At 37.8% G+C, this 14,663-nt stretch overlaps 1 protein-coding gene across 20 annotated transcripts in view; it reads left to right on the top strand.

Moving 5' to 3' along the window:
* The window catches only part of LOC108110181 (heterogeneous nuclear ribonucleoprotein R), a 54,885-nt gene that overhangs the window by 33,351 nt on the left and 6,871 nt on the right, over positions 1-14,663 (top strand). For 6 of the 20 annotated variants that reach the window (XM_041817905.1, XM_017219108.2, XM_017219113.2 and 3 more), the window contains 10 exons: positions 4,013-4,131; positions 4,192-4,507; positions 4,579-4,820; positions 7,461-7,596; positions 9,626-9,759; positions 9,822-9,950; positions 10,012-10,152; positions 10,217-10,323; positions 10,773-10,894; positions 12,525-12,823. In XM_041817905.1, the coding sequence (XP_041673839.1) occupies positions 4,013-4,131; positions 4,192-4,507; positions 4,579-4,820; positions 7,461-7,596; positions 9,626-9,759; positions 9,822-9,950; positions 10,012-10,152; positions 10,217-10,323; positions 10,773-10,894; positions 12,525-12,823 (1,745 nt within the window). Of the gene's footprint in view, positions 1-2,072; positions 2,438-4,012; positions 4,132-4,191; positions 4,508-4,578; positions 4,821-5,995; positions 6,132-7,460; positions 7,597-9,625; positions 9,760-9,821; positions 9,951-10,011; positions 10,153-10,216; positions 10,324-10,772; positions 10,895-12,524; positions 12,824-14,663 lie in introns of those variants that run through there. The other 14 variants (XM_041817922.1, XM_041817920.1, XM_041817917.1 and 11 more) reach the window with 7 other exon arrangements.

Here is a 14,663-nt window from a genome sequence, read left to right as displayed (position 1 = left end):
AGCAATCGCCACCGTTGTCTGCCGCCTGAGAGGCGCTTCCATCTAATTTGCTTGGTTTGCCTGCACTTTGCAGGGAATTTGTTCGTTGTCGCAATGCCATAAATTGTGCAACTTATGCGGCCAACTGGCCGCCTTCTAATGCCCCAAACCCTCAACCCCTTCCTTTGGCTATAAATTACAAGAAGGCATTTGCCACACTTCCGTTCGAAGGCCTTCAGGTTTTGGCTTGGTCTGCAGTCCCTGCACTTTTCTCTCCGGCCATTCTGGAGTTATTTTTGTGCCTTAAATCGGCTTAACTGGCCGGCGGAGTAGTAGCCGTAGTTGGCTCATCTGGACACAAAGGGGGCTGAAAATCAATAACCCCGAAGAAAAAGGTGGGTTGAGCCCCATTGTTGTCGCCGTTGTCCATGGCAATAACATTTAAATGGCCAAGGCTTCTTGAAATTCAAATTGCGAAAGCCTGAAACTTTAACACTTCCTATAGAGCATGGCAAACAACAACCCCAGACTTGAAAAACCCCTGGCCCATGCTATACCCCATATTTTTGTAGTAGTTTCTCTACAGTCTGGCTTCAATTGACAGACACAGAGGCGGAGTTACAGCAATGAAGGGGGGCCAAAGGGAACTTGTAATTCTAGACCAGACTGCTGCCGGTGGCGACGCTTTGTCTGGCAGACAGACGCGAGTGACGAACAAATGTGGCAAAACGATTTATTTGGCTTTATCAGCAATTTTGATTCTCCTTTGTCTCTTATAGAAAGAGTCGCATTAAGTGTTCCGCCTGCGTTGCGGCGATTTGTCATATCGCTGATTTACTAACCTTACACCAGGCATTATCTCTTGGCAAAGGAGCCCGAATCCGGAATGGTGGTGGAGTGGTGGAATCCACCCTTGCGAGAGCGGCTAAGAGGGTGACTTTTTTTCTGCTTGTTTTTTTTGTTGCTGAGGGTGTAACTAACCGACACACAAGTGCACGGGACAGGATATCCCTATGCATGTGTATGTGTTTGCGCATATCGCCGGCATCAACATCAAATTTATTGAGGTAGTTGCCAAGCGGCTCTGGCAAACAAAACGAGCATGCAAAAAGGAATTTTCTTTAACATGCAAACGTTTCTTTTTGTTTTTCATATTTTTTTCCGTATCCTTTTTTTATTACTATTCCTTTCCTATGCAATGGACAGAGTTGCCACTCGCCAGGGCAAACAAACGGGCGGCCACTCTGTTGCCATAACAAACATGCATAAAAAATGATGACACAGTCCGGGGCAAACAGGCAGAAGAGGAAAGAAAGCAAACACATAATCCGGCAAGTGTTGCAAATTGAAAGCGGTTTTAGGCCAGGAGCAGTCACCTGAATAGCTCCGGCTCTTGGCCTTTGGAATGAATTTCACTGGAATATGGCTAGTTCCTAGCATACCAAAATGCACACAAAAGGGAAATGGACAAAAGGAGACCCTGGCAACACTGCGTATGAGGAATCCCCACATTTTTATCGATATTCTCTGCTGCAATCCTAATGGAATTTCCTGCGTTGTTGTGTCTGCTCCTTTCAACTGACTCAATATCCATTGGCCATGTGTGTTTATTATTCATTTCCTTGCAGCAGTGCCTCGATAAAGCGCTTTTCCAGCTTTTCCTGCTCATTTTCATGGTGCTCCCCCCTGGTGTGTTTGCCCTTTTGTGGGCTTCCCTGCGGTTGTCGCCCACACTTTACACTTACAGCTCGCTGCGTTTTCGCGCCCAACCAGCCTATATATATATATAGAAATATATACATAGTGTACCATATAGGAGGGGCCTAGAGAATGGGTTATGCACGAGGTCTGTTATTGTTGTTACTGGCTGACTGGTTCCGTTTATTGTTATAGCTTACATTGCATTCTGATGGGCTCTACTGCAGTTGTCATAAATATCTGCCGGGTTTAAGTCTAAATATTTGCTGCGGTGTGATGGTGGTAGTAGCTGTAGTTCTAGGATTGCCACCTCTATGTGGTTGGTAGTAACCCTGCCCCTAACCCCACAATTCAATCGTAGTAGGTCTTGGCAGAACAATTGTCAAAAGTCATTCGATAATCATTTGGCATTGTGTATGTGTCAGTCGGGAAAATTTTATTTCAATTCAGTTGTGAAAATTTTTAGACGTCTTTCGCATCTTTTCGGAACAAATAACTATCTCTGATTGTTAATTTGATATTTGAAAAACACAACAAAAAAGGAATTAGAAATTGTTAAAATACAGGATTGCAAGCGAAATTCCAAGTCTTTGAAGGAAATTTACAAATTCTTAAATTGTTGCCGCCGTCCGTTTTCCAAAATGATGAAAACGGCCAGTGCTCGCAAGGACAAGGAGGGTAGCGAGGAGGCCCAGTCGCCCAAGATCTTTAAAGACTCGCTCTGCTATGCGGAATCTTAGCGAAATGCCCAGTTCCAGCAGTGAGTATTACATTATCGAATTTCGGCGGTCCAAAAGCCTCATTTGTGGCCCCGGCGATATCAATCGAAAAAGTATTTCAATGTCAGCGAAAACGAAACGGATGGCAGATGGAATAATACAAAATTTGCAAAAACCCAGTGATTTAGTAGGGAGGAGGAGAGAGCAGCAACAAACAAAAAAAGCAGCGTCTAGCAATACGAAAAGAATTTAGAAATGTTGCGGATTTGGTCATAATTTGATGTGGGTCGCTCTCTCACTCTCTATCAATGGGTTCCCCTCTCTTTGACGATAGAACTTGCTGATATTCTTTTTTTTTTTTTTTGCAAATGTTACGCAATTATCGCTCTCGGCTAGTTGTGGCCCCTCATTTAGTATTCTTTTCGTTTGTTTTTTGCCTGCAGCTTGGTTCGTTTTTTGTTTGAACGTCAAACACACACACCGGCCCACACATCTTGATACACATTTATACATATATATAAATGTGAATCAAAATAGCATTTGCTGATAGTGTGACTGCTAAGGTAGATTTCTATGCTATGGCATGTAGGTGAGCGTTTGCCACTTGACAACTGCGGAAAATTTGCATTTTCATTATGAGTGTGCCATAAATATTCATTTATGATAAATTGCTGTATGCAGCTGCACTTGCAGCTAAAGCAAACGGCTCTTGTTTCCGCATGTCTTTCAGCCAGCTGATTTTCGACGCGGAAAACATTAAAAATATTTGTTTCAGACTGATTAAATATATCAAATCACGCAGGTTTATAAGCTAAATATTAATATCAAATATTAATAGCGTACAACTTATTTGCAGATATAATACAATCTTGAAAATTTACAGCTTACATCTGTCATTTATCTGTTAAGTTCAATATTTAAATAACTTAACTCCAGTGGCAATTTTGGCAAGTAATTAAACTGAAGGCGTTCAACAGCTATCAGTTTTAGATTTATCAGCTGTTGCCATGGCAACGAATACGTCACGCTTATTGCTCTTGTTCATGGTGATTAGCCACATTGCGTATACGCAACACGTCACGCACAATTCGCAAAACGCGCCTCTTTTCGATTGTTTACATTTTGGCCAACACGTTTTCATGCCGCTCTCTCTCTCTCTCTCCTCTTCCTACTCTTTTATATTTTCTCTTTTCTCACGCACTTTTTGGTGAATTTTTCTCTTGCCTTTGCTCCCACTTTGGGATCGCGAATTTGTGCGTTTCGCATTTTGTTTGAAGTCAATGAACTTTTTCGCTTTTGTTGTCTGCTCTCCCATGCTCACTTTTTTTCATTGTTCCCCCATTTATCTCATTCCGCGGGTGCGTGCGGCGGTGCGTAAGTTGCGAAATTCTTCTATTTCGCACATTCTCGCGACCCATTTTTCCAAGCAGTCGCAATTTGTTGCTATTTTTTAGCGTTCGTTGAACTCTACAGGGTAATTTTATAGGTCGCCCAAAAGAAATATTGTGGGTCCACATTTTTTTGGCAATATGAAGTCCATAGAGTTAGGAACTTTATACTTATATTTATATCTTTGGCCATTTTATTAAATTTGATTTCCAATACTTAACTTACAGAAATGGCGGAAGGTAATGGCGAACTGTTAGATGACATTAATCAGAAAGCCGATGACCGTGGCGATGGCGAGCGTACAGAGGACTATCCCAAGCTGCTGGAATACGGTCTGGACAAGAAAGTGAGTAACAAAAAGTACTTTTAACCCTTAACAACCAATATACAAAATCACTAATTTTAGGTCGCTGGCAAGCTGGATGAAATCTACAAAACCGGCAAGTTGGCTCACGCCGAGCTGGATGAGCGCGCCTTGGACGCGCTCAAGGAGTTTCCCGTCGATGGTGCCTTGAATGTGTTGGGTCAGTTCCTCGAATCAAACCTGGAGCACGTGTCAAATAAGTCCGCCTATCTGTGCGGTGTGATGAAGACATACCGCCAGAAGAGTCGAGCCAGCCAACAAGGAGTGGCCGCGCCCGCAGCTGGCGTCAAAGGTCCCGACGAGGAGAAAATTAAGAAAATTCTTGAGCGCACCCGCTACGCATTAGATGTGACGACAGGTGAGTTGATCTTCACTAGTTTTTTAAGATATTAAATATAAATCTTGATATATATTATTAACTCTCTATAGGTCAACGTAAATACGGTGGCCCGCCACCGGATTGGGAGGGAAATGTTCCGGGAAACGGTTGCGAGGTTTTCTGCGGAAAGATACCCAAGGACATGTACGAGGACGAACTGATTCCGCTCTTCGAGAACTGCGGCACAATCTGGGACCTCCGCCTAATGATGGACCCGATGACGGGCACAAATCGTGGTTATGCATTTGTCACATTCACAAATCGCGAAGCGGCCGTCAATGCAGTGCGACAGGTATTTAAGCCAACCAACAGACCATCCATATCCATACCACCACCACCACCACCCAAACTGAGTGCCCCTCAAGAAAGCCAACCCAACCCCATTATCCCAAGAAAAAGAAAGCTCCCAAATTAGTTGCCCCCTGCCCCGCTTCAATGTTTTTTACGTATTGCTAACTCTTACGATCTATATACATATCCTATATATCCATATTTTTAACGTATTGTATCCACATATTTTACTATCGTGTTAAACACATCGGAAGAAGTAGGAACAGTTATGCGGCCAAAACAAAATTCAAATATTAAAAAAAGAAACAAAAATTCTCCACAGCAAGAACGAAAAATTACGATATATATATGATCTTTAACCGATTTGGCGCTTTTAGATCTGATCCTGAGAAATTTTGCAAATTTTATTTAGTTTTTACCGTATGCTAACTTTACCTCTGCCTTCGCTATATAAACATTGAAATTTGAACTATAGGCAACGCTATCTGTCTCACTCTCTCGCTGTCTCTCTCTCTCTACTTGATCTATCTGTAACTTATGTAATGCATGTCCCGTCTTCTATGAGTTGTAATCTTAATTTTAATGCAAACGAATCTCTCCAGCGCCTTGAAATCGTTCAAATTGCAAGTTTGAAAAGAGTTCTCTTCCTCTGCGAATCAAATATTTGGCCCTACTCCCCCTTAAAAAAAAAAAAGAAACCACACATATACCTCCCGAAAACCTTTTCTATTTTCTATCTGTATTATGTTCTTTTTAGTTAAATTTTCTCTAGATCTAAGTCCAGCTATGTAGCTATCAACTTTTGTAGTCAACTAAGCAGCGTACGTTCAATCTCACTGTCTGGTTTTATTTAGACGAGCATGACCAAAATTCAAATACTAGCCACGAATATCTCCTACCTTTAACTTAACCAGTTAACCAACTAACAAAAATGTTTTTCCTTTAACATTTTCAAAACGAAACTCAACCGAAAGCGGCCCACTTCAAAATTGGTAAACAAACAAAAAAAAAACGAAAAACGTAAACCTAATCTTATTATTTAACCCCAAGCCCCACTTATTCTTATGCCTTAGTTCAAAATTATTTATGATTTATTTTATTTTACTTATTATTTATTATTATTAACATTGAATTGGTATTAAAAAGAAACGTTTTACCTTCCCTTCCACAATTTAGCTCGATAATCACGAAATAAAACCCGGCAAGTGTCTGAAAATAAATATAAGCGTACCGAATCTGCGCCTTTTCGTAGGCAATATTCCCAAGTCAAAGGGCAAAGATGAAATTTTAGAGGAATTTGGTAAACTTACAGGTAAATTGACAAACACGAAATTAACCAACAAAAAAAATGTATTTTAAATTACCAACAACAGGAGTTGCGATTCGCAGCTTCATTAATCGGCTTTAAATTGTAAACAAAAATCCAATTGGCTACAACCAACAGAAATTGGCTAATTGCAAGATGCAAGGACTGTTTTTTAGTAGGTTAGAAAAAGGGTCTTAGGGTCTTTTTTTTAATTTAGTTTAATTTACAATTATTTTGTTTTTGAACTCATCCTTTTTTATACTCTTCACCCATCCACCTCAAACCATCCAAACATCCGCCATTGCCATCTCTCGGCACTTCTGAAAAAATTGAAAAGTGTTCTCCCCCTGAAACTCAAAAAAAAAAAAAAGAAAACATATTGAGACACTCTTTTCAAATGCGCTCTCGCCCCATGAAAAAAAACAAAACCGAACCTCAAACATCGTCGGATGCATTTCTCAGTTTTATATCATATACGTTGCCTCATATATAGCACAGACACACACACACACACGCACACACACAGATACTACATACATACATACCCACATACATAGATACAGCGACACGCCCATTTGTCTCATTGCCATTCGTTACAAGCTTGAATTGTCGTATAAGAATATTTCTTTTTAACTTATTTACATAATATCTCCAGTCATTAACTTTGCCTACAAACCAAAAAATAAAAAAAAGAACCAACCAAAAAAATATTCAAATTTTTAAATTTCCTACCAAATTGTTATGCATTCCAAAAACTTTATTTCCATTAAGTTCTATAATATAATATTAATCACACCGTAGGAAAGCAGGCTCTTCAAATTATAAATATTAAGTATACGCCGTGTGCGCCAGCTAGAAAGTCACTTCACATGTAATTTATTGCTAAGGTAAGATCAAGACGCATTTGACTTTCTAGCTGCTGCATAGAGCCAAATCATTTTTTTTTTTTTAATATCAAAGTAATTATTCCGCATAGTAAGTACTAGTACTGGTAGTGTGACAACGAATAATCCACATCAAATCAACTGGAATTTAGCTAAAGAACAACCTTATTTTTGAGTAAATTCATTTTTTATTTGGCACGCAATACAAAATATAAAACAAAAAAAGTTACTAAAGTTTAGATATATAAAATATAGAACTCCACAACACAACTCTCTCCCACCCATGAGAATTACTATCAAACACGAACACTCATTTTATAACCACCTTTGAAACCACAAACCCGATATACCAAATCAATCCAAAATCAAATCGCAGTACCAATGAACTACAAATTTTTCATAGCAAATCAAAATTTTCTTTTGTTTTGTGTGAACTTTTAAACAATTGCAGCTAAATGATTATGAAATTCGGAAAGGCAAAAAGATTGGTGTTACGATATCATTTAACAATCACCGGCTATTTGTCGGCAATATACCTAAGAATAGAGATCGCGACGAATTAATTGAGGAATTTTCAAAACATGCACGTAAGTGATCCAAAAACCAACAGCAACAGCAACCACAAACAAAGCAAAAGACCCAAAAAAAAAATGAATAAATTAAACCAAAATAAAGACCCTCCAAAAACCAGCCCAGCACAAACCCCAATTGGCTAACAAGAATTGGCCAACAACCTTAATTACTTGTACTTAATCCCATAAATGTTTTTAGGGGCGATACTTGCAGAATTGAAAAGCGCATGGAAGCCTACGAAATGAAGTATCAATTGGATTTTTGTTTTGCAATTTTCGCTTTTAAAATGCTCCACACCCCGAAAATTAAACACTTTGAAAATCCCACCAACTAAATTGAAACATTTTAACAAACGACCAAGAATAAAGGACATGGCTTTTATCTAAACTGAAGCCATGTCCTTGGGTTGATTGCATTTTTACCTCTTTGTCATTATTCTCTCCCACTCATTTTCTGTAGCGTTAAGCGCTGTTAGTAAATACAACAAAAAATTAATTGTTCTCCGATTATATTTTATTTATTTTTTTTGTTAAACGTTCCAATTATTAAATGTGCCCAATTTGTTGACATTGAAAACCTGTAGCTAAACAATTCGCTAACCAAAACATTTTGAATATTTTTGAGAAGCAAAAATAATATAAAAGGGATAAACCTATATAGTTTTTGTTTTAGTGCAGACCTATATATCATATTATATATAATATATACACATAGATAATAAACAACAACGGCGCACACAAAAACGAAACAAAACCCCCGCCCAAAAAACAAAAAAAAAAAAACCTAAATATGAAACAGTAATTCGTCTACTCAAATCGATATGTTTTGGCCTATTCATGTTGAATATAATATATATATGAAATTCATTTATTTAATGACTGGAGACTACAAGCCTTAAAAATGAACTCATTTTACTCTAACTCTCTCTGTATCTATCTCTCACATAAGCGCTACTTCCCCGAGCAATTGATGCAAACGAATCGACGTGAAACTAAGCCAAATTCAAAATCCAATATCCATAAACTATTTCGTTGTTACGTTATTGTTCTATATATCTCTACCGATCTCTCTTCTCTATTTGTATCTCAGTGTACACACGTTCTCTCTCTCTATCTTAAACTCTATCTGTCTTAAACTTAAACTCTGGCTATGTTTGTGTATAGTTTCCCCGTTATCGTTTCCATTACTCTCAAAAAACGAAAAATAAATCCAAGCTCAATGTGTGCTCTCTACTTCGTGTTGTGTTTTTTGGTTATATGTACTCGTATATTTTGTTACTTTTCCTATTTTAATTGCAACATGTACTATATATAAACAAAAACAAGCAACAACAACAACAAAAATAATAGCAACAGAGGTTTTTAAGTGTTTTTCTAAATGTGTGTTTCATTTTACAATACTCTCTATACGTACTACATATCCAACTTAATGTTATACCCCCGCTCTCTCTCTCTCTCTCTCTGTAATACTCTCCAAAAAATCTACAAAAACAAAAACCGAAAATGTTATATTAGCTCTTAGCGCATTTAATTATTCAAAAATATTTCAAAAAGTTAAGCAGCAAGCAGCAATTGTTGGCATTGGTTTTCAAAATCATCTAATTCGCTCTACATATTATATATAGAGATTCCTCCGATTATATGGAAATGCTCATTATTTTACACAACAAAAAACAGAATGCGAGCGATTAGAGACCGCTCGCCCGCCCGCGCTTGTCATGTAAAATTTTGTGCATTTCTGTTTAAAAATATAAAAAATACAGTATTCCATTTATTTATATTTACAAATCGCCGAGAGTGCGTCTCAGTGTGTTCTTATCATCTGTACTACTACTACTACTACCCTCAAACATTCTCGCACACAAACAAGACACCTGCCAATACAAATTCTTTTTTGTTGTATTACTTTCGTTTGAATTTTTACATATGCAACCAACTAATCATATTGCATTTGAATTGATAACGCCATCTATATTTACCGTACTCAAATGACAATTTTCTTTATTTAAAAATAAAACCTGATCCCGAATCTGAACCTATATAGCTGGCCTTTACGAGGTAATCATATACAGCTCGCCAGATGATAAGAAAAAGAATCGCGGCTTCTGTTTTCTCGAATACGAGTCACACAAGGCGGCATCTTTGGCCAAAAGAAGGCTTGGCACAGGACGAATCAAGGTGAGTTAAACTTTAAAACTTAATCTTAATCAAAAACTAATAAAGGTATTGTATTTTAATAGGTTTGGGGATGTGATATAATAGTCGACTGGGCCGATCCACAGGAGGAGCCGGATGAACAAACTATGTCCAAGGTTAAAGTTCTTTATGTGCGAAATCTAACCCAGGACGTCTCAGAGGATAAGCTAAAGGTAATGCTACTACACAGAATCTTAATACATACATTTAGCTAATCCTATTTCTGGTTAACAGGAGCAATTTGAGCAATATGGAAAGGTGGAACGCGTTAAGAAGATTAAAGACTATGCCTTTATACACTTTGAGGATCGTGATAGCGCCGTCGAAGCTATGCGTGGCCTTAATGGCAAGGAGATCGGCGCCTCGAATATTGAGGTGAGTTAACTTTAATAATAACTTATGTTTATATAATATATATACTTGTATTTCCTCTCCATAGGTCTCTCTAGCCAAACCCCCCTCGGACAAAAAGAAAAAAGAGGAGATTCTGCGTGCTCGTGAGCGCCGTATGATGCAAATGATGCAAGCGCGTCCTGGGATCGTGGGGTATGTATTTTCAGCTCCTCTTCATATAACCAAACCCACTTAACTACTCCACCCCTGCAAAGAAAAACTTGTCTAGCACAGCAACATCCACACATTACCACAGATTGGCGCAAAATCCAAAATCCAAAAAAAAAAAATAAAATTCAATTGCATTCACTTAAATGCATTCCATTGGGCACTTTAGATTTCGGCTAAATCCAAATTGAAAATGTCTGTTTGCTTTTCAAGTCGCCACCAACTATTAAAGCAATCGATTAATTATATTTATTTTATTATTATTTTCTTTCTTTCTTTGCCAATTGCCTGCCCTGCGAATGAACTTCACCCCCAAATAAATACTATGTTCTACCCCGCACACGACACCAAACCAAAAAAAAACAAAAAACAAAAAACCATAACCAAACCAAACCGTACTCAATACTATATTCGTGTGGGATTACCTTGTAAAGATTTGAAACCTTGTCTCCATACAGAAATATGTCGCCGACACATCCCAGCATGATGTCCTTGACGCCCCTGCGCCTCCCAGGGGCGCGCATGCCTCTGCGTACGCCGATACCTCGTGAATACGGTAAGTTTGGCAAATTTGCCAAGTGAATAGCCGTATCTAGATGTCTCTGTATATGTATATGCATAGCCATATCGGCTATGATATTATATAATCAATGATGTTAATAATGATGTTGATGAGAGAGAGGAGTGTGAAGGCCCGCCTGGTGCCTTCACCATTTTTGTGGGACTCTACACAATTGAGAAAAAAATACTTTATAACTTTTGTTAATTTGGTTTTAGTTCTTGTAGTCAATTAGCCAAGTTGTTAGGCACACTCACAAATACATACACACCATACACACACTAACACTAACGCCACTCATTGCGTATTGATCGAGTACTCCAGTATTCTAGGTTTGTTTTTAGTTCTTAGTTTTAAAAGTCTAACCGAAAAATGCGGCAGCAGCAGCAGCAGCAGCAGCTACTAATCCTATATCTAATCCGGTCTGCAGTTTAAGCCCTTAAGTTGAACGATATATTTATATCATGTCTGCCATCGAACGCAACGTTTATTTAACTTTCTTTCTTTGATTATTGTTTCTCCTCGCCTCATTATTTAAGTTATTTAAGGTTTAGAAAGCGCGCTACTAACATTTGTATAATTGTGTCCCTAAAACTAAAACTAAAAACTAGAAACCAACACCACAAGCACAAAAACACCCTCACTCTCACTCTCACTTTCACCCAAAATGCCCCCAAAGTCACGCTTAGCACTGCCCCTCAAGTCTCCCGAGTCGAGTGAGAAAACAACGTATCCAGCTAGATCGAGATTAACCCCACTAACCTTAAGATCTCTGACCTCTGACCATTGGCAATCAATTGAAGTAACTTGAATATAACCATTTATCACTGATTTCTATTACTTACTTATTTTCCCATCTTACTAATCGTAAACGTTGTCTTACTTTCTTTTCGATACTCTCGCATTTGCAAGTTATATGGTCAATGCTCTACTTATATCCATTTTATATTTATAATTATTATCCTTGTTTTATATCTGCATGTCCGTGTTTTAGTTCCTTATCGATGTCGTTGTCCAGATTTTTGATTATAATTGTTTTTATGTAACCTATCTTCGACTCTCCTCCCGACCCTCCGATCCGAACTCTCTGTGTCGCCAAGTGCAGGGCATTAAAATATAAAAGAAACACACTACATATTCTCAATTCATAACAACAAAAGCATAGACATTAGACATTTAACCTTAAACGTTGTCCATAGTTGTTTACGATAATTAAATGTTGCAATTGTGTTCTCTGTGTAGCGAATGTTAAGCACCCTGTATACTGTTTGATGTTATATCACCGGTAAGTAACCCTAAGTCTCATCTACTTAAGCCACATACCGAAAATTGTGTGTGTGTATTAGTGTGACATCTAAAACCACCAAACCAAACCAACCAACCCACCACCTAACAACCACAGACAAACTACCAACTTATCCATCAATCCCCAATCGAGTATCTTGTTGCGTTACAGTACGCGCCCGATTCGTTAAACATTGGCAAAGTGAATTGGCAATGATAATGATAATATCCAGGAGAAGAGCTTAGTTCTAGGTATATAGAGGGAGCGTACCTTTACCTTACCTTAACTCACTTAATCCCAAACCTAAACCTAATCCTAAAACAACCCCCAACCACCCCCCAGACTACGATTACGATTATTTCGGTTTCTCGGACTATCGCCAAGGGAACTTTTCCAATGAGTCCTTCTACGAGGAGCTTTACCGCTTATATGATTCGGATTACAACTACTATGATTACCTCAATGGCGGCAACGGCAGTGGAGGCGGAATTGGTGGCGGCGGTAGCAGCGGGGGCGGTAGTGTTTCCGGCGGTACGGTTGTTCCGAACTCGGCTGGTGCCTCACAGAATTCAGGGCTGGCCAGTGGACAGCGTTCGGCCAGAGGATCGACAAGTGTTCTCAGTGGTCCACCGAGCATTATGGTTCGTTTTTTTTTCTACATATCGAAATATTGCGATCCTCTCGAATCGGAGTACAATTTGATGAACAAAACAAGAACACAACCGCACACAGAAACACAAGATTTGTAGAGTTCGTTTTCATTTGATACTGATTTAGATATCACATATGTATGCCCTCAGTTGATTGCCTTCCTCTCTTGTAGTTAGTATTATTTTGTTGATCTGATTTTTTGATTGTTCCTTTTACCACAATGCGCTTCATCATTTGGCTTTAATTTCCCCCAAAAATATGTCTTTTTTTTGTTTCGTTTATAAAGTCAAAATTTGCACGTCTCTTGCTGCCAAATTCCAGCAAAAAAAAAAAAAAACACCCACAACTCACCACCCACCACCACCCACACCCAAAAACCAAATGCCACGCCCACACAGACACACCCACACAAGTGCACGCCCACATTGCCATCCGGAAGAAGGATTATTTGTTGCTTGTTTCGCTATGTTTTGCATAACACCCATGGAAACATCAAATAATTTAAGGAACCCCCGACAAACGGTGCTTTATTACGCTTAACTTATGCTTTGCTTGTACGTATATTACACACCTTGCCTTACCTGCTTATTTATTATTTATAATTTTAATTGCACCCATCCATCGCCAGGCTGAAGTAACCATAACAATTAATCATAAATTTATGAGCTGAACACGGCGTGCTGACGTTTTAATTTTAATTAATCTTTTAGCAATTAAGTGAAGCGCTTTTTTCTTACCATTGCGTCGCTTTTATGTTTAAAATACTTGAAATATTTATTTTTATCAACGCAAACGCTTTAATGTTTTAATATCAATTTAACCGCATTACGCTTATTATTGTACTACATTTAGTTAAATTATAAAACAAATTTACAAACATGGTAAAGTTATTTTTTTTAAATATTGTGTCAATCGCAAGAGGCAAAAACTTTTGTTGCTTGAACTTCAACGTTTCAAGCGCCCCAGATCCGTTGTTATAAGTATATTATATAATACCCAATTGACTAGTTAAATGCTCACTCAGTTTTACACATAATACAGAGAACAGTATATATACATCTTAGTAATTTCTATATAAATAATACATACTTTATATGCATACATTTTTACATATCGTGTATGTACAATCAAACAAAACAGTTTTTACACCAAGAATCTAACGCGTTTATTTCGATTTTTTTCTTTTCTTTTCTTTCTTTTTATGTGTTCTTGTTATATACTTATCTATATACAAACAATTCATTTGTTTTTCGGTACAATATGACAAAAAAAAAAACAACAAATCTTGAAAAAAAAATTATATATATGTTCGTCAAAACCAAAAAAAAAAACCACCCACATTAAAATTACAAATTCTATCTCTGCCACACCAACCTAAATCAAAATCAAAAACAAAAATCAACCACCAACCAAATGACCAAATCTAAAAATCTAAATCGTTAACCTTTCGATTCAAAAACCAAAAATGAAAAACTGTTATTCCGACCCCCCCAAAAACCCATTCCGAAAACGAAACCGCACCAAAAATTCGAAATTCTCATCGATTCGACACTCAAAATTCAAAATCAATTCAAAAACGTTCTTTTATTTTACTTTTACACTCTCTTTCGTTTTAATTCGAAATTTGAAATGACCAAAATTTGACAATTATCTTGGCGATCCATATATATACAAACACATTCAATTATGTATACAAAAAAAAAAATGCTAATGCTATTGAAAAAATTGTAAACGCAAAAAATTCGAACAAAAATCTCGAAACCTGAAAAACTGAAATCTAAAAACGAAATCAAAACGCAAAACCAAACCAACGGCCGATGTGGATAACCG

This window comes from Drosophila eugracilis, unplaced genomic scaffold (genome assembly GCF_018153835.1).
Source record: "Drosophila eugracilis isolate 14026-0451.02 unplaced genomic scaffold, ASM1815383v1 contig_1135, whole genome shotgun sequence".
NCBI lineage: Eukaryota > Metazoa > Arthropoda > Insecta > Diptera > Drosophilidae > Drosophila > Drosophila eugracilis.
The sequence above is the reverse complement of the archived record's forward strand: the minus strand, read 5'-3'. Positions and strand labels throughout refer to the sequence as shown.